This window comes from Ambystoma mexicanum, chromosome 10, assembly GCF_040938575.1.
Source record: "Ambystoma mexicanum isolate Mex_15411 chromosome 10, UKY_AmexF1_1, whole genome shotgun sequence".
NCBI lineage: Eukaryota > Metazoa > Chordata > Amphibia > Caudata > Ambystomatidae > Ambystoma > Ambystoma mexicanum.
This window is the reverse complement of record NC_090932.1, coordinates 804187788-804215494: the sequence shown is the minus strand read 5'-3', so window position 1 is coordinate 804215494 and position 27707 is coordinate 804187788. Positions and strand designations below refer to the sequence as shown.

The 27707-nt window shown below is 48.4% G+C and overlaps 1 protein-coding gene across 1 annotated transcript in view; it reads right to left on the bottom strand.

Annotated features, from left to right (window-relative positions):
• The window catches only part of SMC4 (structural maintenance of chromosomes 4), a 1048897-nt gene that overhangs the window by 130630 nt on the left and 890560 nt on the right, over positions 1–27707 (bottom strand). The window contains exon 21 of the mRNA XM_069618465.1: positions 23313–23495. Within this exon, the coding sequence (XP_069474566.1) occupies positions 23313–23495 (183 nt within the window). The remainder of the gene's footprint in view (positions 1–23312; positions 23496–27707) is intronic.

Sequence of the window (27707 nt, the reverse complement as noted above, 5' to 3'; positions counted from 1 at the left end):
CCGCTCGCCGGAGCCGGGGCCGACTGTTGAGTTAACGGCGACACTGCCTGGACGGACCCAGTTTCGGAGACTATCGGTTCAAGACGGGCACGTGAGTACTGAGTGTGAGCGATTGTAAAGGGAGCGGGGAGAGAAGGGTAGGACAGGGAACGAGAAGGGGGTACGAAGATATACTAAGGATTACTCTAAAATTTCCTTTCTTTTTCTTTGCATATGGCCATTAGGATTACGAGGTGAATAAAGAGATAGAAGTGACGGGAACCTAGCTCCGAAAGGGGGTGGAAGGCGGCGCCGCATAGTGCTATATTGACTAGTGCTGGGAATATATGACGAAGTGAAATACAAGATAAAAGTGTTCAGCAAAAGGGGGCACTGAGAATATATTAGTGATCGCTACTACTTCTTTTTCTTTTTTTCTTTAGGGGTAGGGGGAGAATAAAAACGGAATTAGCACAAACTTGGGAGAAAAGTAAGAGAACAAGGGTCCTACTAGAGGGGGGGGAGAAGGTTAAAACCTATAAATATATGCATATGCGCTAAGAAAGATAGAGAGGGACAGCCGGCTAGGGAGGAAAGGGAGGGAGCGTGAATGGTGTGCGGAGTGTTACCAAGAGGTGTGTGCACCTCGTATGTGTCAAGGGACGACTTTGATGTTGCGAATGTGTAAAACGGCTATAAATGTATAATTGTCAAATGGTCATGGTAAGTGTGACCGGATAAAAACTCTTTTGAAGCAACGCTGAGACAGTGACGTGAGTGGGTACCTTTTGATTTCCGGGGTGATAGTGTCAAAATAAATGATGGATTGCTCTTGTATGTGTCCCCCGAAGAGAACAAAGTAGAATTTGTGTACAGACAGTTTTTGTATTAGGCAATTAAGGGAGGGAGAGCCCAACCGAGCATAACACTGGATGTGAAGTAGAATACGAAAAAACAATATCGATACTACAGTAACATTGGAGTTACAGACATACAGAGACACATAAGCACTAGGAGGGCACACAGAGATGGGGCCTGAAACACCATTATCACATATTTGTAAAAGCCTTCCAGGACACGCGGAGCGGATTAAGAAATACCACGATCAATGGGTAACCGAGCTGAAAGGAGAGGGGCTACCCCAGATATGGCCAGAGGGTGGGTCATTTGACAAAAGCGTCCTAGATATGGTGATGACATGCATTTTCTTGAAGTACCGAGGGAAACAACTGCAGAATAGGAGGGAAATATTAGATCTTTGGCGGTTATTCGAAGAGGTACCACCGCCTAAAGCGCCAGCACCAAATCCTGATCTCCCATCTACTACAGACAATCCACTGGTGTTACAGAAAGATATCAAAGACTTGTCAGGTGTAACACCACCAGTAGAGGTAATAAGTTTATACCCGATATTAAAGAAACCTGTACCCGCAGAAGGATACAGTGATCCAACGTATGTACCTCCCCCGACAACTACCACACCCCATCGGCCCACTGCACCCCCACCTTATGAAAGTACAAGGGAGCGAGGCCAGGCGGGTACACAAAGGGTGGACATAGAGAAACTGACAGATGATCTAGAATCAAGACTGTCGATAGCAAAAGATGAGCTCTCGAGGATAAAAAACATATGCGAACGGACAGCACTGGATACAACTAGAGTTGGACGTACATCTAGAGCATCGGAGGAAAGCAGAAGGCCCGAAGAGGGGTGGAAGAAGGGCGAGATCCTGTTTAGGATTGAGGAAGAACCAACGCGAATAATAGAAGTAGGGACCCGAGAGGAAGATGGTGGTAACGAAGAAAGGCTTGGGGGACTTAGAGAGGAATTACTATGTGATATTAGAGAAGAGCTAGACGAAAGCGACAGATTGAGTATGGCAATAGGAGGGGGAAGCGAGGGGGAGGAAGGTGCATGTTCTATGAGAACCCTAGATGATGAGTGGTCGGGACGACTAAGGAACAGAGTGGGGAAAATGGCATCAATGGGAACATCAGCAGCCAAAACGGGTCCGGATGCAACAACGAAGGGAAAGTTACAGCTCCCGTTGATACATAGGGGAGGAGGAAGGCCTAACTATATCCCATGGGCACAGATGGATAAAGCTAATTTATTAAAGCTATTGCCCCCATTATCAGGAGGGGCTAGTAAGTGGATATACGCCTTCGAAAAACATACAGCTGGGGTACCACTAGCTGTAGGAGATGTGAAAAGTCTGCTCGTATCAGCGGTGGGCGACCAGGCTGAAAGAGTATGGGTTAAAGCCGGTTTCCCGGGAGTAACATTAGATTGCGACCGCCATGATGGGGCCTCCTTTAACACAGTGCGTGCTAGGGTGTGGGACGCCTTACGCGAAACATTTCCAGACACACCTGACTTACAGTCCGTGATGCAGTGTGCCATGAATGACGGGGAGGAGGCTATGGATTACATTTTTCGGGTCCAAGAGATGTGGAGAGCGGAAACGGGCACGCCCTGGTATCAATCGACATCTTTATTTTACTTCATTATAAAAAGGGGGCTCCCAAAGGAAGTGCAGAAGGCGCTTGACAAAATAGCAGGTATAGAAGCAAAGGGATGGCCGGAAATTCAGAGCATAATAGTACACCATTGTAAACGAATCAAGGAAAGGGAGAAGGAGGTGGCGCAGAAAAGATTGGCAGACGAGGCGAAGTTGGTGCAGACAAAGTTAGTGAAGGTTGCAGCAGCAGTAGCCGCGCTCCCACACAGCAGGGAGGGGGAAGAGGAGGAGGAGGGGCTGATAGCAATACAAGGAAGGATGGCAACTAATTGGGCGGGAACAGGACAGCGGTAGTGGAACGAGCAAGAGCAGGGTGGAGGTCCGCAGTGGCAAGAGTGGACCCCTCGAGGGGGACGAGGTGGGTACAGGAGCCGAAGAGGAGGTGGACCACAGGGGTACGGAGGAATGGGAGGAAGTGGATGGCAGGGTCCCAGGGGCCCTCAGGGGAGTTGCTGGAACTGTGGGCGATGGGGACATTACTCCAGGGAGTGCAGAAGTAGACAAAACAACGGGTTCCAGGAGGTGAAGCCCATATGGCCTTCCGATGGGACAACAGCAACTGAGAGACCCAAGCCAGGGTAACACGAGCCAGCAACAGGGACCCCAATATAGAACACAGAACCACCCACAAAACATGCCTAACAACGACAGCATGCAATATACACCAGGCAATCCTTTCGCGACAGCAGCTAACGGGGCCCCCGCACCAGCACCTTATAACGGCATGTCAGTGGTCTCAGGTAACGTATTTAATGAAGGGGGGCCATGAGACACCCCGCATAGGACAGCCCACAGAGAACACTTGCGTGTCCAGTTCTATCTACCACCCACAGTGCAGCAGAGGAACCATTGGTGGGGGCGCAGATAGGAGACAGGCAATTTATATTCATGGTTGATTCGGGAGCGGAGAAATCATGTGTCAGAGAGGGCCGATTCCCGTTATCTAACAGGAAGTTAGAGACGCAGGGGTTCTCTGGGGCTGTAATTGAAGTTCCTTACACAGAAGCTTTGGATGTAACCATAGGGGGCAAGACCGTAAAAGCACCCTTACTGTATTATGAACAATCCCCGATAAATTTGCTGGGGAGGGATCTTATGAGTAAACTTAACATGACCATATCATTTACCGAAGGAGGAATAGTGTGTTCTACACCCGGGATATGTCCCTTGCGTGCAATGTTGGTAGTGCAAGCCTACACAACCACACAGGAAATACGAGGGCTGCCACAAAAGGAAGAGATGTTTATTGCAGGGCTAAAGACTTTGGCCCTCATAGTCCCAGAGCTAAAAAACATGGATTGGAGGATTCCAGCAGAATTCCTCTTCCGCCCCATAGTGTGTCCGAATGCAACACCAGGATCAGTGGTGTCGTTGGATTTGCACGCTGTGCAGGTATCAACGAAACGGATCGCTGTGATTGGAATGGACAGAGAAGGATGTGAGTGGCGAACCGTACTGTGTACAAACGCCAACCTTGCCCTACGCGAGGTAACAGATGAGGATCTCTTTTCAGACACAGAAGTAGATGGTGAGATAGTAATGGAAATAGCGATGCCCTGTGACATTTTGATCCAAGCCAGAGAGATCACCGTCCAATTGATGGCAGTGGTAGGAACACCACCGTCATTTTTTGATGACGACATGAGGCTAGTACCAAACAATTTATGGACAACAGGCCCACATGATGTAGGGCTGTTGCATGGAGTACAACCTGTGAGAATAAACCTAAAACAAGGAGCTATCTTACCAAGAGTTAAACAGTACCCATTGTCCCGTGAAGCTGAAGAAGGGATAAAAGAGACGATAAATGCACTATTAGTACAAGGAATAATAGTGCCTTCAAACTCCCCATGTAACACATGTATTTATCCAATCAAAAAAGCAAAGGGGGGATCTTGGCGGATGATACAGGATTTACGCCCCCTCAATGATATAATACAAAAAGAGTTCCCTCTAGTCCCGAACCCTGCATCCATACTATGCAGTATCCCAAAAACAGCATCACATTTTACAGTAGTGGACTTGAAAAACGCATTTTTCTCAATACCTCTGGCTGAAGAGAGTAGATACCTTACAGCGTTCACACTGGGGGGAAAAAGATATGAACACTGCAGACTGCCACAAGGATACTGTGAAAGCCCGAGCATATTCAACCGCATATTGCATGAAGACTTGGGGAACCTATCAGTAGAGAGTACGATTATTCAGTACGTGGACGATTTATTGGTGTGTGCACAAGACAAAGAAACGTGTAGAAAAGATTCAACAACGCTCCTGACCTTACTGGCCAACAAAGGATACAAGGTAGACAAGGAGAAGCTACAGTATTGTCTGCCTGAGGTCCTATACCTGGGCCAGCTCATATCGAAAGATGGAAAAAGAATAATTCCCGACAGGGTAGAGGCAATAAGATCGGTAGGAGAACCCACAACAGTGAAAGATATGCAGAAATTTTTGGGGATGTGCAATTATTGCCGAGCATGGATACTAGACTATGCAGCATACACCAGGCCCCTCCTACAAGCACTCAAAGAAGCACAACAGGAGAATGTAAAAATAAAATGGTCAGAAGAAATGAGCACATCGTTCAAATCACTAAAAGAGCTAATTTCAAGCGCTCCAGTACTAGCAAACCCTGATTATGGACACGAATTTTACCTACTTTCCCATTGCAAAGGAACACTTATGACAGCGGTGCTGACACAAAAGACATCCTTAGGACACAAGCCCCTAGCTTACTATAGTGGTACTTTAGATGCCGTGATGCAGGGTCATTTCGCGTGCGAACAATCGCTCGCAGCAGCCGCATTTGCGATTGAAAAAAAAAGTGCCACAATAGTAATGGGATGCCCTGTGACATTGTTTGTGGAGCACTCATTATTTGCAATACTTGAAAGATCAAAAAGCACACTGACCACACAGCGGGCAACAGCATATGAGATTATATTGTCCAGCGCCAACATTCACATAGTGAGATGTAAAACAGTGAACCCCGCCACATTCATTACAGAAGCGTGCACAGTAGAAGACATGCAAAATCACGATTGCGCAACCCACACAGGAGAAGGAGGGGAGGGCACAGTGGTGTGTGAAAACGCTCTCAGCGAGGGGGAAGTGTACTTTGTGGATGGGTCCGCATCAATTGATATGGACACGGGAGAAAAACACGTTGGCATGGCGGTAGTGAGATTAGAGGAAGGTGAGTTTGAAACATTAGTACAGTACCGCCTCCCGTCGCATTACTCTGCACAGGCAGAACTGGTTGCGCTCATAGAAGCACTACACGCAGCAAAGGGCTGTGCAGTTACCATATACACAGACTCAGCTTACATGACAACGACCGTACATGGAGGTCTAGCAAGATGGGGCCGTAGGGGTTTCAGAAGGGCAGATGGAACACCAGTGCAGCATGCAGAATTGTTAAAAGAATTAATTGAGGCCCTACAAAACCCTACTGCCGTAGCAATAGTGAAGTGCCAGGCCCATACCTCCAACTCAGACGCTGTGTCTTTAGGGAACGCGGCAGCAGACGCTGCCGCCAAGGAGGCTTCCTATTTTCAGAAATACGACACCGGTGAGTTCATGATCAAGAACACAACAACCAAAGAACTGTCAGAAGGGTATAACATGATGTCCTTATCACAAATACTAGAATTACAGGAAGGAGCTAGTGCAGAAGAAAAACTAACATGGACGAAACGGGGATGCAGCCAATCAGGGACAGATCTACTATGGCGGCAAAATAACTCAGGGAAAGTGGTAATGCCACTGCAGTTACTAGAAGTTGCATTTCAACAGTTACACTTCCCCGCACACAACACCAAGCAGCACATCGCAGCAGAGATACAGGAAGAATGGTTTGTGCCCTGTCTCCAGGAACATGTGTCTAGATTGACAATGGAATGTACAACATGCCAAATATACAACTCAGGAATGACATTACGCACACTCCGGGGAACAATTCCCAAACCCATTGGCCCCTTCAGAGAACTGCATATAGATTATGCAGACATGGGGGAAAGGTGTAATGGCTCGCGGTACATGATCGTGGTGGTGTGCCCATTTTCGAGGTGGGTGGAAGCGGGACCATGTGCGCGACCTGATGCCAAAAGCGCCGCCAAGTTCCTAGTAAGGGAAGTGTTCCCGCGCTGGGGAATTTGTGACGTAATACGCTCAGACAACGGCTCTCACTTTGTGAATGAACTTTTCAAGGAAGTTACCACGTTATTGGGTATAAAACATAAATTATGTTCGATTTATCATCCACAAAGTAATGGCGTAGTGGAAAAGATGAACGGCCTGTTAAAGGGCAGATTATCAAAACTATGCTTCTCATTAAAGAAAAATTGGATTTACTGTCTACCCCTGGCTCTATTTGAGTTGAGAAATCAACCAAGTAAAGACCACCACTTGTCCCCACACGAGATCGTGACTGGGAGACGAATGAACACAGCACACTCTCCACTGCGTGAACACTCAGATGCTCACAGAAGCGCCGCAATATTGGGGGATGAGTTCACAGACTACCTAAGAAAATTAACAAGGGCAGCGCGCGCAATATCGAAGCAACTCTCCCCACCCTTCACTAGAGAAGAGGGAAATGTAACAGGATCTGTCACGGAGCCAGAGCAACAGCTACAGTTAATGCCAGGCTACTCAATTTATGTCAGAAGCTTCGTGCGTCGGTGGAATGCACCACGATTTCATGGCCCATACGAAGTAATATTTTGCACGCCCACGGCAGTAAAGGTGAAGGGTTTGAGATACTGGGTGCACTTAACCGACGTACGAAAAGCATACAGCAATGTACACGAGGAGATAGACGAGGAGGCACAGACAACAGCAAACGATGCAAATGAGTAGTATGTCTAAATATCGACTTGCGTGAGTGTGTGTGTCAACACTGGACCTGAATGGAATAATGTCAGCACTGGAATTGAATGAAATAATGCCTGACAAGGATATTACAAAAAAAAAAAAAAAAAAAAAAAAAAAGGAAGGGTGTGTATGTGGGATTTCTTTTTTTTTTATCTAGGTGAGTGATGTATAATTAATGAAATAATAATATTATAACTTGTATATACCCTTGTCTGTGAATACCCCTCCCCCGCACCCCCACCCGCTTCCATTCCCCGTCAAATGTATTGGCACAGATGGTGCCAGCAAAACGTTTACATGCATGCACTTAATGCACTTTTATATCTCAAACAGGAGCTTCCATGGCATCTAACGGGCAGCCTGCAACGAATAGAATTAGTAGAATGAGAGAATTAGTATATGAAAGATGTAGATATTCGTATGAGTGTGGATTATCAGTATGCATCACATTGTTTTTTATGATGATGTTTGGCTTGGTTACATATTGGTTTATAGCGTTCATCTCTATCGAGATGTACGAGGGGGGAGGGAGTAATAACACTACTGGACCAATTAACAGTACCACCGGGCCCAATACAACTGCAGATGTCAATACCAGGGAAGGTGATTTTTTTGATATGGGACGGAACTAAACTTGTCTGGGGGTATCATACCACACCATCAAGTGTTGTGACCGCACAAAGAGAAAAGCCACATGGTGAAATGCAGAGCAACACAGTGTCTCCACCAGGGGTATCCAGTTACAATGCCCATAGTCTCAACGATCGAAACCCGTCTGCCATATCATGGTTGTATGACACCCCCACCAGCAAACTTGCCCACATTCCAAAAAACAATCTGCCAGATAGCGTCAGGAAAGAAAACGAAAAACTACTAGAAATGCACGAAATACTATATGATGAATGGGCCCAGGGGGGCGGGAATGAGAAAGGGGGGTCTAGTTTGCCCACTGCTCAGGGGGTTGGGAAGTACATGAGTAACAAGAACACCAGACGAAAGAGAGAAACAGGGAGGAAGAAGTATGATGAGTATTACGGGCTAGGTCTAGATAAGATGGAAGACCCACGACACCCCCATCAAACAAATAAGTGGTATGCAGACATGAGTGCCACAGCTAAACAGACAACAAACGAAAGCTGTTATGTCTGTTCCCTCATCCCCCATGCATCAGGTACACCCAAAGTATTGTTGCCCAAAGAGTTGCCCATTGTGGATGCCCAATGTCTCCTTCATCTCACGCTGTGCAGGATTAAGAACACCTTCCAGGCACACGAAGTGATTTTTCAAATGCTGCAGAACGAGAAAACCTGTTACCCAAAAACGACAGGAGTTGTATGTTTGAAAGAACCATTTTTTGTGATAGGAGGGACACTTTTTTCTGACAACAAGCGGAAGGATGAAGAAGTGCTGTGCAAAGCGGAAGCACTAAGAGGTGTGGCGCCGGATAAATTACAGTGGATAGAGGAAACATGTACACCAGTATGGAGAGAACACATTTCGAAGCTAACTTGGGTAACTGCCATTGAAAAGCCATTCAAACTACAGAGCGAAATGGACTATAAACTGTGCTTTAAAGGAGAAGGGAGAACCCCCATGGGAACAAACAAGAACTGCAACAAGACCCTCACCATCCCAGACCTAAAGAAAGGGACTGCGGCCCTCATGGACACGTACTGGGTGTGCGGCAAACAGGCATACCTACACCTCCCCCAGTCATGGAGTGGCAGCTGCTCAATGGCCACTCTACACTCGGCACTAATGGTGATACCAGAGAGCCACATCGATGGGAGCAAAAGGACACAGGAACGCATGCAGAGTGTGGCTCAACCCACTGCAGAGTCACAAATATATGTCCTGTCTTCTGGAAGCAAGGGAGAAGTGCTGACCCGTAAAAGACGAGCATCAAATTACATATCAAAAGCATCATCAGAATTATTGGCCCAGATCCCAGACAAATATCGATTATTCAGCTCAGCAGAAACATTTTTGCCTCACTAGTCTCAAGTGTCCAAGCAAGGGCAAATGCAAAATGGCTCCAGATAACACGCTGGGAACTGATTCAGCTGGCAAACGACACTGAAGAAGGATTCAATATCATCAGAGTCGAACTAAGAGCTTTACGACTAATGACCATGCAAAACAGGTATGTCCTGGACCTGTTGACAGCGATGGACGGTGGTGTTTGCCGAAAAATAGGAAGTGCCTGCTGCACTTTCGTACCTTCCGAAGACGCAGAGAATGGCTCCCTGTCCCATGTAATCGAAGCAGTCCATAACCTAGGAGAAAAAATGAAAATGGAAGGTGGAGCAGAAGCGAGCACCTGGTTCGACAACATCTTCTCGTGGGTTCCCTCATGGCTTGGAACAACTGTGAAATTTTTAATACCAGCTGTTGTGTTCCTCCTTCTACTTTTTTGCCTGTGCCAGGTGGGTCTTCGAGTCTGTGCTAACGCAGTACCAAATGGTGCAATGATGATGGTGACAATGGGCAACTCACACGGGACAATAAAAACAATGCAAGAAGCACAAGTACAAACAGGGATAGATAATTCGCCCAGGTACCAACTGGTGCCCATATACCACGATAAAGATATTGTAGATAAGTTGTGGCACACCACCATCAAAGAGCCCCGTATACTAGAATGGTATGAGGAAGTTTGGGTAGATTTAGAAGCAGACGGTGGGTGCATATATCTAACGTGTACTCCAGATGAATATGCCCGGAGAGGTGAGAGCTTAAGAGCAGTGTGCAGGGCATGGATGCCCATCAAAGGAACTCCGGCATGGGATGAGGCAGTGATGGACGAGGCAGAATGTAGGAGGATAGAAGATTTAAAGAATTCGTTACTTTAGTAACGAAAGGGGGGAAATGTAGGGGAGGACTGGTCCAAGACGACCCCCCTCGCCTGCACTTTCTCCCCAGGTAAGGACTATGGCTCTCTTGGGCGTCTCCTCATGGCACCCGGGCCCAGGTGGTGGAGGGCTCACCCACTGGAGACATTGCCCGCACGTATTAATTGCCCACACGTATTAAAATTCAGCTAGGCCTAGACACCATTTTGTCTGGTAAAAATGGTGTGAGCTCAGCGCACTGTAGCGCGGCCCCCACCCTCGGAGGGTTTCAGTCATCCTTGTTGCCGCAGCACCCTGGTAGATCCGCTGCGAGCCCGTTCCCACGAACCAGAAGGATATGAGCTAGTGTAATACACTAACATTGTAACAGTTCACCTCCCGCAGTGTATCGTATCATCGCTGCCAGCATGACCCGGCCAGCAGGCCTAGGCAAAATGAAAATGAACAGTAAAATGGTCGTCACAGGCCTGACAATCCTCGCATATCAATGTGTAGAATACTTGCAAAGGATGCTTTCCTCTCATAAAATCCCTGATATTATAAAAGCCCGTAAGATGTATGATTAAAAGAGATCATGCCCCAATGGTATAAGCAATGATGAGCATATACCATTGCAGTTGGTTGCAAATAATAAAGGAACGCACCAGGAAGCTATTTGTTACGTGTACTACTGAGATACTTACACCCCATGGGCTCGCGCCATAACTGAACTAATGCTGCTAGAATACACGAGGAAACGAATGTAACCAGACTGTGGAACTCATGTGAAGGATGCGCAAGAAATGCACTTGTTATGTGTGTATGTCTAAGCTTCTTATGTACCACCGTCACGTACAGTGGCGAGTCATTTCCTATGTATTCCACCAACCCGACTACTACCTCACTTACTGCAAGTATATGTGCATATAATTAAATACTGTAGTTGTTAAAACATAGTGTACGAATACGGTGTACAGACTGGGTATAATCGAGACACATCCAGCAAAGTTGAAATGCATGTTCTAAAAGGATTTGAATAAGTATTATAGAATGTTCAAATGTTTGATGTTTTTACCTAACTCAGCAACACACGAGGGAGATACCTTTGTGAAACACTTGCAAGGCCATTCCCCCTCCCACCCTGTGAGGGCCGCCAAAGGCATGAGAGCAGAGACCGCGCCGCGCTGCTTTACCTCCCCCAACCAGACTGGAGCCGCTTCAAAGATTTGTAACCCCCTCTGTAGCACCTAAGGCCACCACCCGCCACCTGCATTATTTACAGCACAGCAGTAAACCTCTGCCTGAACGTACGCGCCCCCTCGTAAACCTCACAAACCCACCGGACCACCTCAGACTTATGGCCCTATGCAGTAAAGACACCTAACACTTTGACAAAACACAGCGGAACATCCATAACAACTTCTAACAAGGCAGAAAGACATGTACCGCCCGTGCCAGGCCCTGAAGCTTAGCCCCCCCCCCCGACCTATGGCCCCGGTCAACAGGACACTGGTAACCATGCCCTGACGTATTGCCTCCAGTCCCCTCACAAGGTGCATTCCTCCTGTGTTGCATTAACCTGTTGTATAACCTATTGTAAGATTTACTGAAGAAGATAATGCTAAAAATGCTCGAATGACTGCGGTGTGCATGGCATAGGGCTAATAAGTTAGGAAGAGACATTCATCTCTGCCACTGGCCACGATGGCCCCACAACACCGCCTGGATGAACTCCGCCACCCGGCCAGGCCCAGCCCAACCCACGAGGCTGCCCAATGACGTCTTCCAGCCAAAGCCAACCACATCACAGCAGCACCTATAGTTAGTCGTCGCCACCCAATCCCCATGAATTTGTGCCCCCTATAGTGTGTAGGTTCTTATGACGTTTTTTGTAAATATATACGCCTGTCTTTGCTATTGTCAGACAGAGCGCTCTCGGAGTTTGCAGAGTTCTTTGCATGCCCTATTCTGATTGATAAACTCCCATTTACGCTCACCCGCACTCTGTCTTGGTCTTATTCCCATTTTGGGAGAGTCCTTCATTGTCTCTCATTGCGGGGAGGATCGTGCTGTTTGGGGACGCTTGCCTTCACCCTGCCAACAGATCTGGAAGCGTCTCCCAGAGACCCCGACCTGCCCATAAAGCAAACTGGGGCACTAGTAATTCAGAACTCATGCAAACAAATCTAGGCCCACAAACCCCCAACACTGGAACAGGGCTAACAAGGAGTTGGTGTGCAACTTCCTCTCGTAGGTGTTGAACCCCAAGCGGCTCAGCTAGTGCGCTTTTCCATTGCTGTCCCCGTAAAGGTGAATCGCTGAATTTCAAACACCCTCCGACAGGGCCCATTGCCAGATCGATACCGCCTCCATGCAGTGGAGGGGGTGGTAAAACACAGAATTGTCTGCCCTGACCAGAAAAGGACTCTACCCGATGAAGGGCAGCATGCCTTGAGGGCCAAGCCCAATGCCCTGAGCCCGAGCAGATTGATATGCAGTAGGGTTTCCGTCCTGGACCATGCACCATGAACCACATAGCCTCCCCAGAGTAGCTCCCCAGCCTGAAAGAGGAGTCAGTCACCACTAGGGAAGGCACTGGTCGGGTGAAGGGGGTTCCCACTGAAACATTGCCATCCACCAGCTTCGAACGGGCAGTAGGAGCGGTGGTATTGGGTTCCTGTCTGACTGAGACCCTGTCTCCTGATCCCAATTGGCCGCCAGGTGGAGCTGGAGGCGCTTCATCTTGAGGCAAGCGTGCTGTACAGTGAGCATGCAGGAGGCAATCAGGCCAAGAATGGGCTGAAACCACCATGCAGAGGTGGTCAAGTTGGCCAGAGTGCGCACCACCGCCTTGCGGCGGGACAGGAGCCTCTCAGGCGTATGGAACACCCGCTGAACAGTAGTGTTCCAACGCACCCCAAGGGAGACCAGTTTCTGAGATGTGCACAACTGACTTGCTCTGGTTGAGGGAGAAACCCAGCTGGTAGAGGGAGATCTCCCCCCCCCCCCACTTGGGTGACCCCGCTCTCACAAGCCAGTCGTCCAAATAAGGGTACAGATGATGGCCCTTCAAGCGGAGAAAGCCGCCAATGCGTTCAACTTTGTGAAGAAAAGAGGGGCTGAGTTCAGGCCAAGGGACATCCAGTAAATAGCCAGGGACCCGATCTGACCAGGAGGATGATAGAGGGAAAGGAAGAGGAAGACTAAAGCCTGTGGAGACTACGCATAGGAGCCGCGGTTGTTGAAAAGATGCTTCCAGGTGTCCTGGAAAAGAACCAAACAGTTCCCCACAGGCAAGCCGTCTACCCCAACCTTGACATCACTGCGTCTTGATGTCAGGGGCAGAGGAGAGGGAGCAGAAAAACCCACGTGAAGTCTGCTGCTCCTTACTCCTGTTGTCACTGGTTGAACTGTCAGGCCTCTGTGTACTGCAGTCCTGAAACCCCTTGAAGCCGGAGAAAGCACAGGGTCCTGTCCTTGGACTGAGGGAAGGATTTCTGTCTAGGTTTTGTCATGTGTACATATATACAACATGTGTGTAGGCGCGTTGTAAATGCCATATCAAATCATGATGGCCAAGAACTTGGCGGTTTGAGTGGAGGTTCTCTTCATTGTCAACTCGTCATCGGTTGACGAATGGAAAAGGTCCACGCCCTTGAAGGGCAGATCCAGGTTCCGCTCTTGCACGCCAGATGAAAACTTCATGGCATGCATCCATGCCCTCATCTCGACACTGACACAGTCAGCAGAGGGCTATGTCTTGATGTGGGAGACTGAAGACTGAGGTCCTGCGCAACAGCCTGGCTTGTTTGTCCGAAGGGAGGTCAGACAAATTCCCCAAACTCCTGCCACAGCTTCTGGTTAGCCGCAGCCAAGGGGGCATCTGCATCGGCTTTCCGCAGATGCAGTCCTGAGCTGGAATAGCAGCGCTTTCCCAAAGACTCGAGGTGGCTCCCGTGGAGGAAGACGACAGACTATGGTTTAGAATATAATGAGCCTGCAGCCACAACTGTAGAATGCGGCTGCAGCTGGGAGGCCAGGAGGATTGGCTCCCCGTATGTCATCCCGAACCTGCTGTCCAGCTTCCTGTTAATCTGGTCGATGGACCTGGTCTTTTTGCAGACCTTCGCACCACCTGCAGGACATCCCCTCTGGAGAGAGATGCCAGACTTGACAGTGGTGTGCTTACCCAAACCTCTGCTGGGGCACTCCCGACTCCTGGGGGTAGAGGGGCTTTGCCTGGCTTCCCTTGCCACCGACTGTACGGGGTAGATTTAGCCCCCGGCTTTCGAACCTGGGTTAGCCTGGGACACCCTGGCTAAACTTTTCTGAGCCTCTCCAAACTATTTTCAAACTCTCTGCAAGACTTTCAAAGCCTAGTTTAACTGTGTGATCTTGGGCGCATGTGTGCTCTTCTGTCTAAGAGTGGGCCCAGCCTATGGACTTTGGCTCACCAGTGACTTTTGCTCTTCTGCCTTGCTAAAAGTGTTCCTAAATCTTAGAGTGGTGTATCTTCACATATTCTGTCTTTTCCCCTCCCTTTTTCATGAACTTATTGGAATGCCATCTATAGTTAAGCGCTCACCTCTGTCTGGAAATAAGTGGGGTTAACTAAGACTTGTCTGATAAGGAATAAGGGTTGTATATATCATAATAGTAGCTGTGTTTAGAGTGTTTTACAATAAGAGTGCTGGAGTGTTTCAAACAGTGCGTTTTTAAATAAATAATTATATACTTTGATACCAAAGCTCTGGTCAGTGTTTGCTTGTGCTATTGTGTCAGAGTGCCTATTGTGTATACTTTGCATACTGCGCAACTCTTCCTGAGGGAAGTCTGACTGCTCAGCCACAGCTACCAGGTAAATCTGGGTGGTACAGACTGCTACCAAGTGGGTTTACTGCTAACACCTGTAGTCCTAAATCTTTTGCAGTGTTCCCAAAAGGAACTGCACAGGTTTCTGCCCAACACCAGCCACGAACACAGTCGCAGTGATTGCTCTCGAGTGGGCTCTGACAACCAGGCAGCAGTCAGTTAGCCAACCGATGACCGTGCATGCTGCTATTGGAACGCCACCTTGAGATGGAAGCCTTGGACAAGGCCTTCCCATGGTTCACAGGGCCAACTTTCACGAACAGCTGTGAAGTCTTTTGAAAACTGTGTGCGTGCCAGGTAGAACTTCAGGGCACGAGCAATGTCCCGCAAGTGCAAGGTCCTCTCAGCCACAGACTAAGGTTTCGGGAAAAAAACAGTAACAAAGGTTCGTTGAGGTGGAATTCCAGCAGAACCTTCGACATTAAAGAGGGGTGCGTCCGTAGCACCCCCCTCGATTTGTGGAAAGTCTGATATGGCTGTTTGCAGGACAGGGCCTGCATCTCACCCACCCTCCTGGCAGAGGTGATGGCCACAAGGAAAGCAGTTTTCTACAGGAGGAACAAGAGGGGCCTGATGCATAGGCTCGAAGGGTCCCCGCCCCCCACAAGCCTCATCAGAACCACATTGAGTTCCCATGTCGGGGCAGGCACCTTCACAGAGGGGAAAGATCGAAAAAGTCTGATGAGACCAAAGTGAAGACCCCCCTCGAGACCTGGTGTAGTGAGAGATAGCCGCCAGATGTACTTTGATCGAGGCATGCGCCAGTCCAGCCTTGACCAAGGATAGTAAGTATGGAAGAATCTGTGGGGCCATGACCCTCATAGGGGTAATCTTCTGCGACAGGCACCACATAGCAAAACGCTTCCACTTGTGACCGTAGCACTTCAGTGTCTTGGCGAGGACCTCCCTGCAGTCTACTGGCAACTCATATCCTCCGAACTCTAAGGCTGCAGGTTGAGCGATCCTGGGTTATGATACAGGATTGCGCCTCCTTATCTGGTGAGAATATCCGGGACAGCTGGTAGCTAGAACGACAGCAACGCCGACAGGCTGACAAGGTCCAGGTACAATATCTGCCTCGGCCACACTGGGGCGATGAGTATCCTCCTGCACTAACAGTGTGTTGATGACCTGTAGCAGGAGAACGGCGGAAACGTGTACAGAAACCTCCCTTCCCACGGGAAGCAGAACGTGTTCCCCATGCTCCTCGGCTGATGGAATCTGCTGCAGAACTTGCGCTATTTGCCGCCATTGCAAACAGATGGATCTGGGGCCTGCCCCACTTGGTGAAGAAGTGATCAACCTGGTCCTGCCGAAGTTCCCACTCGTGCCAGGAGCCCAACTCCCTGCTGAGCGAGTCTGCAATGGTGTTTTTGACTTCCGCTAGGTGAAGGGGGACGAGGAACATTTCTTGTCCGACGGCCCAGCGCCACAGTTCCTGCGCTTCCCTGGAGAGGGCCGGGGATAGAGTGCCCCCTTGTTTCCTGATATAGAACATTGTGGTGGTGTTGTCCGTGAAGATCCTCAGCACCTTGCCCTTCAGAGATGGAAGGAATGACTTTAGAGCCTAGAACACTGCCCACAGCTCCAGGATGTGGATATGGAGATCCTTCCACTCCAGCAGTTGCAGGCCTCTTGTGTACAGACGTCAGGTGTAGGCTCCTCAGCCTTCCAGGAAAGCGTTTCCTGTGACAGTTTCCAGGAATGGAGGGGTCTGAAACCCTGTGCCACTAGCAATGTTGGAGCAGTGGTTGCACCACCTTATTGCCTGACGGAACTCGTCCAGAGTGTTCTCCTCCGCAAAGTTTCCAGACACCTGCACCCACCGAGCGTCCAGGAACTCCTGAAGAGGTTGCATCTGTAACCTGAAGAGCCGGATGAGGTCAATCCAGGACATGACGAGCAATGTCTTGATGGTCCGCAACATGACAGTCTTCATCGGCAACAGCCGATGTACCTTCCTCTAAATGGCCCCTACCCTCTCCTACGGTGATGCTAGGCAGGACACTATCGAGTCTGGCCCACAGGAACAGTGCATTCTGCGATGGTGTCAAGTAGGACTTTGGGCAATTGATGGAGCATCACAGGTCAGTCATCGAGGTACAGGGATACATGTATGCCCCGTAGACACAGATGGGCCACTGTTAGGGAGAATTCTCATTCTATGGCTAATTTCCCTCATCTCTAGAGTCCCCCAGCAGCTTTGCTGGATTTGAAGGGTTTGTTTTTTTCTCCTGCTAAGAGTGAGACTCTTTTTCCCACTCTTAGGCATTTTTTGCTATGTGTGTTCTAGGCTATTTTTTGTGTTTAATGTCTATGGGTTTTTCTCACCTCCAATACGAACCATCTTTATTCACATGTGTCACATAGCACCCTCAGTGCAGTGACACAGGAGTGTCGTATCGAACCCCAAACAAAGACTCCATACCCTGGGACTGACTACATGCCCTGGGAGACAGTAAAGTCTCCATTGACTTTACTAGTCAATCTTTCTGAACAAAACCAGTACAACCCATCTTACTATGGAAGTACTGAAGGGGTTAATAATTGTTCCCCTATGCTCATTTTCGAGATGGTACCGTACAGTCCCCCTCTAAAAATTCTGGCTGGTGGCAGTGGTTACTACCGTAAATATTCAACCACGAATATTTTCCTATGGGATTTTCCCATTGTTCGAGGCTACGACATTTTCTGACAGCCTCTAACATACCGGTTTATTTTTATATTAACTTTACTCCGGTAGGTTTTATTTGCCAGAACTTTAATATAACTTCTTTCTCGTGTCTTTCTCTAAAATCCTAACCCAGGTTGGGGATCCTTTGTTCGTCCTTTTGGCGGGCTTCTGCCAAGAAGCCCTCTTCTCTGCGCCACAGACTGGGGTGGGTCCACTGTGAGGGAGGGAAGGGGGGGGGGGGGCGTAGGACCCCTGGACAGGGTTGCCTCAGCAACCCATGTTGCACTCTATCCTGATAGGCTGGAGGGTCTCCCGCCCAAGTGACCACTCCACTGTGTGAGTGACAGCTAGGCTGTATGAATGGGGCTCCTTTTGCATAAAAGCAGGGTCTTGAGGACTGGAAGAGCAAGACGTCGCCACTGGAACTAAGAAGCCGAAGAGGAGAGAAGCCAAAGACATCTGCAACGACAACCACCGGTGAAGCCCTGCTGCAGCGTCTCACCACTTTTCTCCACACAACGAGAGAAGATCTTCATCTGCAAGAGCCTTCTTCCCTTGAGCTGGTGGGGCCAACCAGTTTGCCAAACGCCTTCCCGGACCTGCCTTGGTCGAATCGCCAGTGCCGTGCACTTGGAGGTCGGATAGCCAGGCAGCCATCCGCCCGGACCGCGATTTAAAAGGAGCGTACCTTTTAATCTTGTTTGGCAGCACCGCGGCTGGTTTCATCCCTGGGTAGTAGAGTAACTTGAACATTCCTCCACGACAAGAGCCTCTTCCTCTGTTGGATCCCCCGAACTGCAGGAACTACCAGGAACAACCGCCACCGCAGGAGCCACTTCTTCATTTTAAAGGTACATTGTTCCGCCAGGCCGCCCTTTCTGCGTGGTAGTGCTAAAGGTGTTTAAAATCCTTTACCTACCAGTTGGGTTGACCGCCCCTCTCTTAACATTGTCTTTTAATCTTCTGCATCCGCCTTTTCAAAACGTTAACCGAAGACTTGACTGCAGCTACAAGAACATTTTGCTCCCAGGCTCTTGCCCTGTACCACTGACTCTGGCACAGGCCTTTTGACTCTGGCCAAATTTGTTAGAACTGCCTTCTTTAGATTGATTCTCAATTAGAACTGTTGGTGCACCTTCTTATAACCACTCTTTCCTTCCCTTTTTGAAAACTTGTGAAGTGCCATTTTGCCCGGTTTTCATTTAAGTATTCTGGATACTAAAGTACGGCCTTACCTAAACTCAGGTATGTGAAGTGTTGCTAGGGTGTGTAAGAAGGTATTTCTGAATAACTTGTGCTTTCCGTCCCTTGTGAGAAATTGATAGAGTACCCCTTGTGTGTGGTTTTCACTGTGCCGTTTTGCTCAGTTTTCACTCTGGTTCACTTGGTCTACAATTCAACTGGGGAGTGTGTTTATTTTTCCTTGACTTATTTTAACTTGCTTGTTGAATGCGATAAATGCGTTTTACTAGAAGTTTATACAAAATAGATATATACTTCTTTTTAATACAAAACTTTGGTCAGTGTTTCCTTGTGCCATAGTACTGTAGGCCTATTGTGCAAACCCTGAATACTGCTCATCTCCCTATTGAGATAGGTCTGACTGCTCAGCCACAGCTACCAACTAAATCTTTGTGGTACAGACTGATACCAAAGGGGATTTATTGCTCTCTTATAGCACTACAGAAGATTATATGCCTAATCTTCTGTAGTGCTCCCTAAGGGAACTGCACAGTATTCTGCCTAACAGCCACCACCAGTGCCAGGCACTTCGTGAACACTATGGGGACCAACTTCAAGCCGAAGGGTATGGCCTTGAAGTGGTAGTGCTGTCCCTGCACTACGAAGCATAGAAACTTGGCGTTTCCTGTGAATGGGGAGGTGGAAGGAGGAATCCTCCAGGTCCAGCGGCGAACCCCCCCTCTTTCTAGTTGGCAGAGTACACGCTGCAACGTGACCATCCTGAATTTCTGAGAGTTGAGGTACTGGTTCAGATATCGCAGGTCTAGCATGGGCCTCCAGCCCCAGTCTTCTTTCTTATCAAGAAGTATCTTGAGTAGACTTCGGAGCCACTGGGGAACGAGCTCCATCGCCCCTTTTCGCAGCATGGCCCGTACCTCCTCTGGGATGTGCTGCACCCGATGGGCCACTGGTGGGATCTGCGGACACCTGTGTTGAAATTCCAGGGAATGTCCTTGGGCGAGAGCGTCCAACACCCATCTGTCGGTGGTGATCTTTTCCACTCGCTGATGAACCTAGTCAGCCGGTCTACAGGGGTGCACGGGTGGGGGCCTGATGTCTTGGCTGGTACAGGCTTGCTATGGCAGACACCCTGCTTTACTGGCGACAACGCTGATCCCCCCTCTTCCGTAGGCCTGGGAACTGCCTCTGTGGGCGTTGTGGATCTGGAAGGCCAACGGTACAAGGAGAAGAAACCTTTCGATGACTCGCTCGCCTTTCCTCTGGAAGAACGAAAGGAAGAGCGGTGCTGTTGGAGGGTGCCTCGATAGCCTTTAGGGATGAGCTGATGGCCTTTCCGAAAAGGTTCTCAGTCGAAAGGTATGTCCAGTATTTTCGTTTGGACCTCCTGATGGAAATCTGTGGCCTTCATCCAGCCTTGGTGACGAAAGCAGACCCTGTTCCCCATCTGGCGGAACACTGTCGGCAATGTTCAGCGCCACTGATGGTGTGATCCAATGCTATCTCTCCCTCCTGGAAGAGGGCTATTGCCTCCCTCCTCTTGTCGGGGAGGAACTCCAGAATAGGACACAGCTTGTACCACAGCTCCCCGTCTTATCTGGCTAGGATCACCAGTGTGTTGGTCCCTGTGATGGCGACGCCGCGGTGCAGATCACCTTCCTCCCTATGGCGTCCAACTTACCCTCGCTGTCCAGAGGGACTGAAGGAGGACGGGCTAGAGGACCGCTTCCTCGCAGTCACAGAGACCACTGAATCCGGCGATAGTTGCGACCTCAGGCACTTGAGGGCAGATTCCAGTACCCGGTACTTCTACAATCTCTCTCACTTGGTTGGAGCTGTGCAAGGGTTCTTCAAGAGGACTATGCCCTCCTCCCACACGTCGTCCAGGAGGGGCACCGCCATGATGGTCTATCTCTTGGCCTCGCGCCTCTGGTTCAGGAGCCCTTCTTCCTGGTCTCCTGAGGCACAAGCCGGAACAGCTTGGAGGCTTTGGCGATCATAGTGGAACAATCCCACCTCATCTGGTTGGGACGCCCTAGGCTGTGGGGACTAGCTGTCTGCTCTGACGAGATACTAGTTGCACGGCTGACTTCTTTCCTCTCAGATCGACACTTCCAGGTTCAACTGGGGTCCTTCCTCTCCTCTACCTGTGGTGTTCCCCAGGGGTCTAACCTCTCTCCCTGGCTGTTCAACCAATACCTGCCACTTCTTGCCCACCACACTGCTGTGCTCTGCCCCAACTTCCAGTGCTATACGGATGACACTCAGCTCATTTTCAGGCTACCTTCAGCCAACTCTTCTCCCTCTCTCATCTGTGACGGTCTGTCCGCCATCCAGGAGTGGTGTGCCGCCAATGATCTCTGCCTTAATGCCAGTAAGACCGAGATCCTCCTTATCGGCACACCCGCTCCCTTCTTTCCTGTCACTCGCTGGCCGGCGTCTCTTGGCCCTCTTCCTGCTCCCACCTGTGAGGCAAAAAAACCTCGGGATCATCTTCGACTCCACAGTCTCCTGCTCTCCTCAAATCCCTGACGTCACTAAGAAGTCACCATCAGCTGCACCACCTCAGAGGTATTCTTCCTTTCCTCCCCTTCCCCCAGAAGCTCATGGTCTCCAGTGCTCTGGTTCTCTCTAGGCTGGACTATTGCAACAGTCTCTTTCTAAATCTGCCCGCTTCTACTCACCGCCCTCTGCAACTCATCCAGAACAGGACTGCAAGACTTGTCCTTGGCCCCTAGCCCATGGATTGTATCTCTCCAGGACTGAAATCTCTGCGCTGGCTCCCAGTGGCTGCGAGGATGAAGTACAAAACCATCTGCATTGTCCAGAAGGCCTTCTAGGGTTTGGGGCCTTAATACCTTCAACTCTCTTCCTAAATATCTCCCTTCGAGCTCTTCGCTCATCCAACTCCAACCCCCTCAGGGTCAGTCGCTTCTCTAAGCAACGAGTTGGTGGGAGATCTCTTTCCTCAGCTGATGCCTCCCTCTGGAACAGCCTCCCTGAAACTTAGGAGAATCAGCTCCAGTTCCGGATGCACCTCAAAACCTCTCTACTTCTGCTTTTTCTCCTCTGCTGACTTCCTGGCTGAAACTGCACTGGTTACCCTGGCCACCCTCTGAACTCGGTGCCCAGGCCCCCCGCCCCACCAGTCGCACATCTGCACTACCTTCCTGGCAACCCCCGCACTAGGGGACTGTTTTCTGTATCCCTACAGTCCCACTACCAGCACTTGCCACCTGATGGCCTTACTTTTAATTATTTATTCTATTCCCACTCCCCCCCCAATGTACTGCACTGTCCAATCCCCCCCCCTTCCCATGCACGCGCCATCTGAATGACACCTGGCCTAGTAGGATCGTTGTCCGTCTTCCCTCTGTTCCCCCTCCCTTGCCTCATCGCACCTTGAAACACTTGTGTATAGGCGCGTTTTAAATGCCATATCATATCCGTCCCTGGGTATGCTGGAGAGATGGGACCCGACGTGGGTGCAGAGGCTGAAATGTCGGGGGACTGTTGGAACAGGCCCTTGTGGCATCCTCTTCTTGATCTCCGAAACCAAGGTGTGGAGCGTTGATCAGATGTCCAGACACATCCCTTGGCAGAACAGGCGTGATCCGAAACACTGGGCCCACGACCAAGTCCTTGTGGACCGTGTGCAGGTAACTACATATCCTCGTTTAGCCATGGCCTGGGACTGATCCGAGGCCTCCTTGCCCCCCCCCCCCCATCCTCCCTGGGGGACTGGAACCAGGTTCTGGAGGTGGTGTCCCCTTCTCCCGACAGACCTTGTCAAAGTCACCACAGCGGCTTCTCGCCTCGGGAGGGAGGGATACCTTCACCGCTGTGGGCGCTACCCGCTCAGGGTCAGCTCCTTTAGCTTTCGAAGAATAATTTTCCTGTGCTGCCTGGGCCTTCTTGTATAGCTCAGCCTTCTCACTGTGGCTTCTCCCGCAGTTTAGCCAGGTTGAATGACTTTCTTCGAGAAGCTCGATTGTTGGCTGGTAATGGAGGCAGAGGGTGATTTCGATTGAGCCCTTATCTGCCGTGAGAGCTGCTTTCGCAGCGACCCTTTGACACATTAAGGTTTTCTCAGTGGGGAGAACCACTTTCATTGCTTCTGGGTCCCTTGCTATGCTCAAATGTTCCAGCATATTCAGGGTAAATACTTTATTTCTACCACTACAATTACAGTATTAACCTGCTGCCACTGGTCTTCATCCTCTTGGTTATGATGTCACAACTACTGATGCTGTTCCATAGATTACAATCCAGCCCAAACTGCTATGTCACATACTATCCACACAGGAATACAACTAACAGATTAAAATTTAAAAGTACAAATGAAATGGACCATACCTTCTTTTTGTATTCAGCAATAGCACCAAGATTGGGCTTCATTTCAAGACATCTTGCTTCTAAAAGAGCAATTTGATTGTTGACGACATCTGGATCATGTATTGCTTCAAGGTCCTCCTGGTTAAGCATCGGAAGCTGTTCGGCAGGCTGATCCTCGATTTGATGCAGAGATATTTTCGACATCTACATATTTTAAACATGGAAATGATGTGAAGAATTAATGTACTGCCAATTGATGTGTAGATTTCTCACATTGCAAAGGGGATTCAATCATACAGTGTGGTAAAGACGGAAAGGGGGCATCTGTACTTCTGCCCACTATATACTTGGGGTAGAGGCACAGAGCACCCCCAGCCAAGGCTCTTAATTGGTAGAATGGACTAGCAGCCAAGGCTGAGACTCAAAGGAGGTGATGCAAGCTGGTTCTTAGGTACACTGAATCCCCAAGCTCTCACAAAGGAATGTCTACACAATGTCAGGTGCTACTCTGGTTTTATTCAAATACATACGTGGATACATACAAATAAATAAGACCTGCTTTGTACTAGAAATGTAAACATGTAACTTAACATTTACAGTTCTATGTGGTACCACTGTTAACTTTAAATTCAATATTAATGCAACAAATGCCGAGTTCTTAAAAAGCATTTACATGTTTAGGCAAGGGTTAACTTCACAAAACGTTACTGTAGATAGGAAGGTAATAATTAGAACATAGGCAGGATGCTGTCTTTAGGATACAAATGTGATTGTGTGAGGACCTCTCTCCACCCGCCCCACCTGGGGAACCTGCAAGGAAAGGTTAAGCTGTACTATGTTGCAGATTACAGCCCAGTCCAAATGTTAATAACAGCCAGCAAGTACCCTCAAGTACCGCTTGGCCGCTCTCCCTTGGCGTCTTCAAGCAAGGCAAAGCTGCATTCTTTCCTGCTTTACTTGACTTTACTGGCTCCGTTTTATATTGTGGACTCCAACCTCCAGAAGGTGACTAATGTCAAGGAATATCTAAACACTAGGTACTTAATCTATATTGTATCTAATTGCACTTGTTTATTTTGTTTAGGCTTTGCGCCGCACCCACGTGAAAGGCGTGTATAAAATAGGACGGCCGCATGCACCCAGCGAGCTGCAGTCTGGAGGGCTTGAGAGGTTTATTTTACTTGGTTTGTGGCTAAATTAACATTAGTTCTCGCATAGAGTGCATTGTTCATCTAAAGCTCAAACTACTTTATTGAATCATTTTCTACTAATCATCAGGTAATCGCTCGTATTTGTATAACAAGCGAACGTGTATAAATTCTGAGCTTTAATTAAATTTATATGCGCTCATATATACTTAAATCTGACATGCCTCATTTGCGTGAATTCCCGCTTACGCTGATGCAAAAGTCACCCTCGGCGAAAGCTGGAACGGCAACTGCAAAGAACAAACGAATGGCTACTCGCAAATCTATAACCCTCACCCCCGTTACCAGAACACTGCAACCAAATCAAAATATTCGTGCTCTGTGCCCCAGCGAAGCAAGTCGAACAACGAGTGGCGACTCCACCCCCACTATTGAACCAAGACGAACAACGAGTGGAGACTCGACCTCCACCATCGCAACAAGACAAACATCTGGTAATTCCACCTCCACAGAGTATAACTGCTGACAACACTGCGCAAACAGTGAGTGATACAAATGTCGCTGAGACAGTCCTCGCACTGGATAATGGACAAGAGTCCATACAGGTCATTTCAGACAACACCCTATCACAAACAGTGATGTCCCCTAGGCAGAGAACCCAAAAAAAAGAACTGGCTCAAATTGACGAGCTTGCAGAAAATGATGAAGGGTTTACGAACAATCTAACACATGCCAGTATAACCAACAAATTCATCATCAATTTCTAATTCGCCAGATTATCGAGCTCCGTGTTCCATGGATTCGAGTATTTCTCTAGCGGTGTCATATATTCAGCCCACCCCGAGACGATGTCCTACTAGAGACAAAGCAGCTAAAATAATAAACAGACAATCTTCTACAAATAACCTTGACCGTGGTTTATTCAACTATCTAAAGCCTATACAAAATGTTTGAATCTCTTGACACCAAACTTAAACAGTCAAGACAAATCGACAAAATTATTGGATGGATGGATGCAACCGCTGGTGCCCTGCACTCATCCAATGTGGCAATAAATTCCAAAATAATTTATGAAAATACTCCACATCAAAAGAACATTACGGAGGCAATACCAGCTGCAGTTCCAATGTATGAGCAAATCTTACGGCCGCTAAAGTGTGGAGAATCGGCAGCCGATGATGCAAATTCATCATGGATCAGTGTGGAATGTTCCATGCCCGAGACTGCACGACCAGAACCGGCAGAGTCGTACAAATTATTTACTAAACAACCGCGACCAAACACTCGTACGAAACTGCTTCTTACAAAGCCATATCAAAGGAACAGCAAGTCAAAAAAGGCTGCAACGAAAGTGAAACCGCGAAATGTGGTGGTTGATTTAACACAGGCACTGCCTGCTTCGATCAGCGTCATCTTTGAAGTCCCCGAAAAGCCTCCAACAATCGACAGTCCACATACAACCCCACGCAATTATTTTGACGGAGATGCCAAAGAATCAGACGACTAGTCAACAAACTCCACTAATATTTAATCCACCATCACATTCCCCGTTGAACGCTCTACTGGAACTAGCAAAGAAGTCAAATATAGACCGTAATGACAATCCAATGAGCAGGCTCATTACAAACAGATCTGGAGACTCTCAAATGCATATTCCACCACCGGCCACCAAAGAAATAATTGAACAATACTTGCGTGAACGAACTGAACAGATTAAAGCAGCTGTGGATGAATATTTACAAATGAGGATTAACAACGTCAATACACCCCTCCCTATTAAGATAGCAGCGGTACATATGACCTCTCAAAAGGACAGACACTTTGACATGTCAGATGACATTTATGATCCACCAGGCCCTTGGAAGGCTCAAGCAAGTAAAACGCACCAACCTGATCAGAATCAATTCCAGCATGAAAAAGCAGGAACAAGGCTGAGCTCCGACTAAATCCCAGGAGATCAAAATGGAATACAATCAAAACAGAATACGAAAGCAAACAAATTTAGGCAATTGCACACGTTAATATTTAAATGCCAAAACGCTCCATATGAGAAATAGGATTTACGTAGATCTAGCATCTTGAACATCTTTAATGAACTCCAAGAATTAGAAGATATCTCTTCTGCTGATATCGATCAGGTTGAATTCTTGTGCGATACTAATCTCTATAGTGAGATTATGGATTCGATCTGGTCTAGTTCTAAACACCTTATGGCAAGCAAAAATGGCCTTATTTGAAATGGGTTTTTTACTTGCACAAGATCTTGAAAGCACCCCCGAGAGATTAGCAAATACAAACAATTCTTGCGAAGATCTTCATAGAAATTAAAAGTCTCAACCTGAGTGCAGCTGTGCTTCTGGAAGTATAGCTAGACAAATTCAAGGTAGCTTGGAGACGAGGAGGCTAAATTCCAAGAGGTGACAGTGGTCGGGTGTCACCAATGAGTCCACACAGTTAAACACTGAGGATTACACTTAGTAAGTGTACCAAAAATACTAATTTAGAGTAGGCCCACAAACACACAATCATAAATGACTTAAAACTGGTAATATCGCAAATAAGGAAAATATACATATATGTATATACACACACATACAGTCTTAGAGTTAGTGCACATGAACATTACTTTCCCAATAAAATACCTATAGGAAAAAAAGGTAAGTAAAGATGGGTAGCAGTAATAATCCTCAAAAATTACAACCCTCACTTGGAAAGTCCATCCCCAAGATAAATGGGGCTTTGTGACCAATGTTCACAAGTTTCTAATAGTCGGTCAGAAGCCACCTCCCATGTCGCGACCCGTAGATGCTGTCAAAACGAAATTTGGCATGAGTGCCTCTTGTTGGACTAGCTGTTGATCCCCAGAGTCCCGAGCCTCAATGCGGTACAGGGACGCTCTTAGATAGCCCAAACTTGAGCTCGACGGCCCAGGGACACTTCCGAGAAGGCTCACTTGTTAGGCTTCCAGAACACATCGGAATGGTTGATCCCACCACTACAAGGAGTGGAGGCACCAGCGTGGGTCTTCTGGGATCAGTCCCTAAGCAGGGCTTCTCCATGTAAGCAGCAAGATTTGGTTGCCTGGCCTCGTCACAGCTCCTCCCTTGGATCTTCCACGGCCTGCTCGGTTTACCAGCTCATTCCAATTTACTGGCATGGCAGCAGGACCCCTCCTTATCTACAGCCGGGAGTTACCATACTCAGCCCTCCAATGGCAAGATCTGCCCCTCGCATGCACATCAGCAGTGGTCCAATCGGGGACCACTGG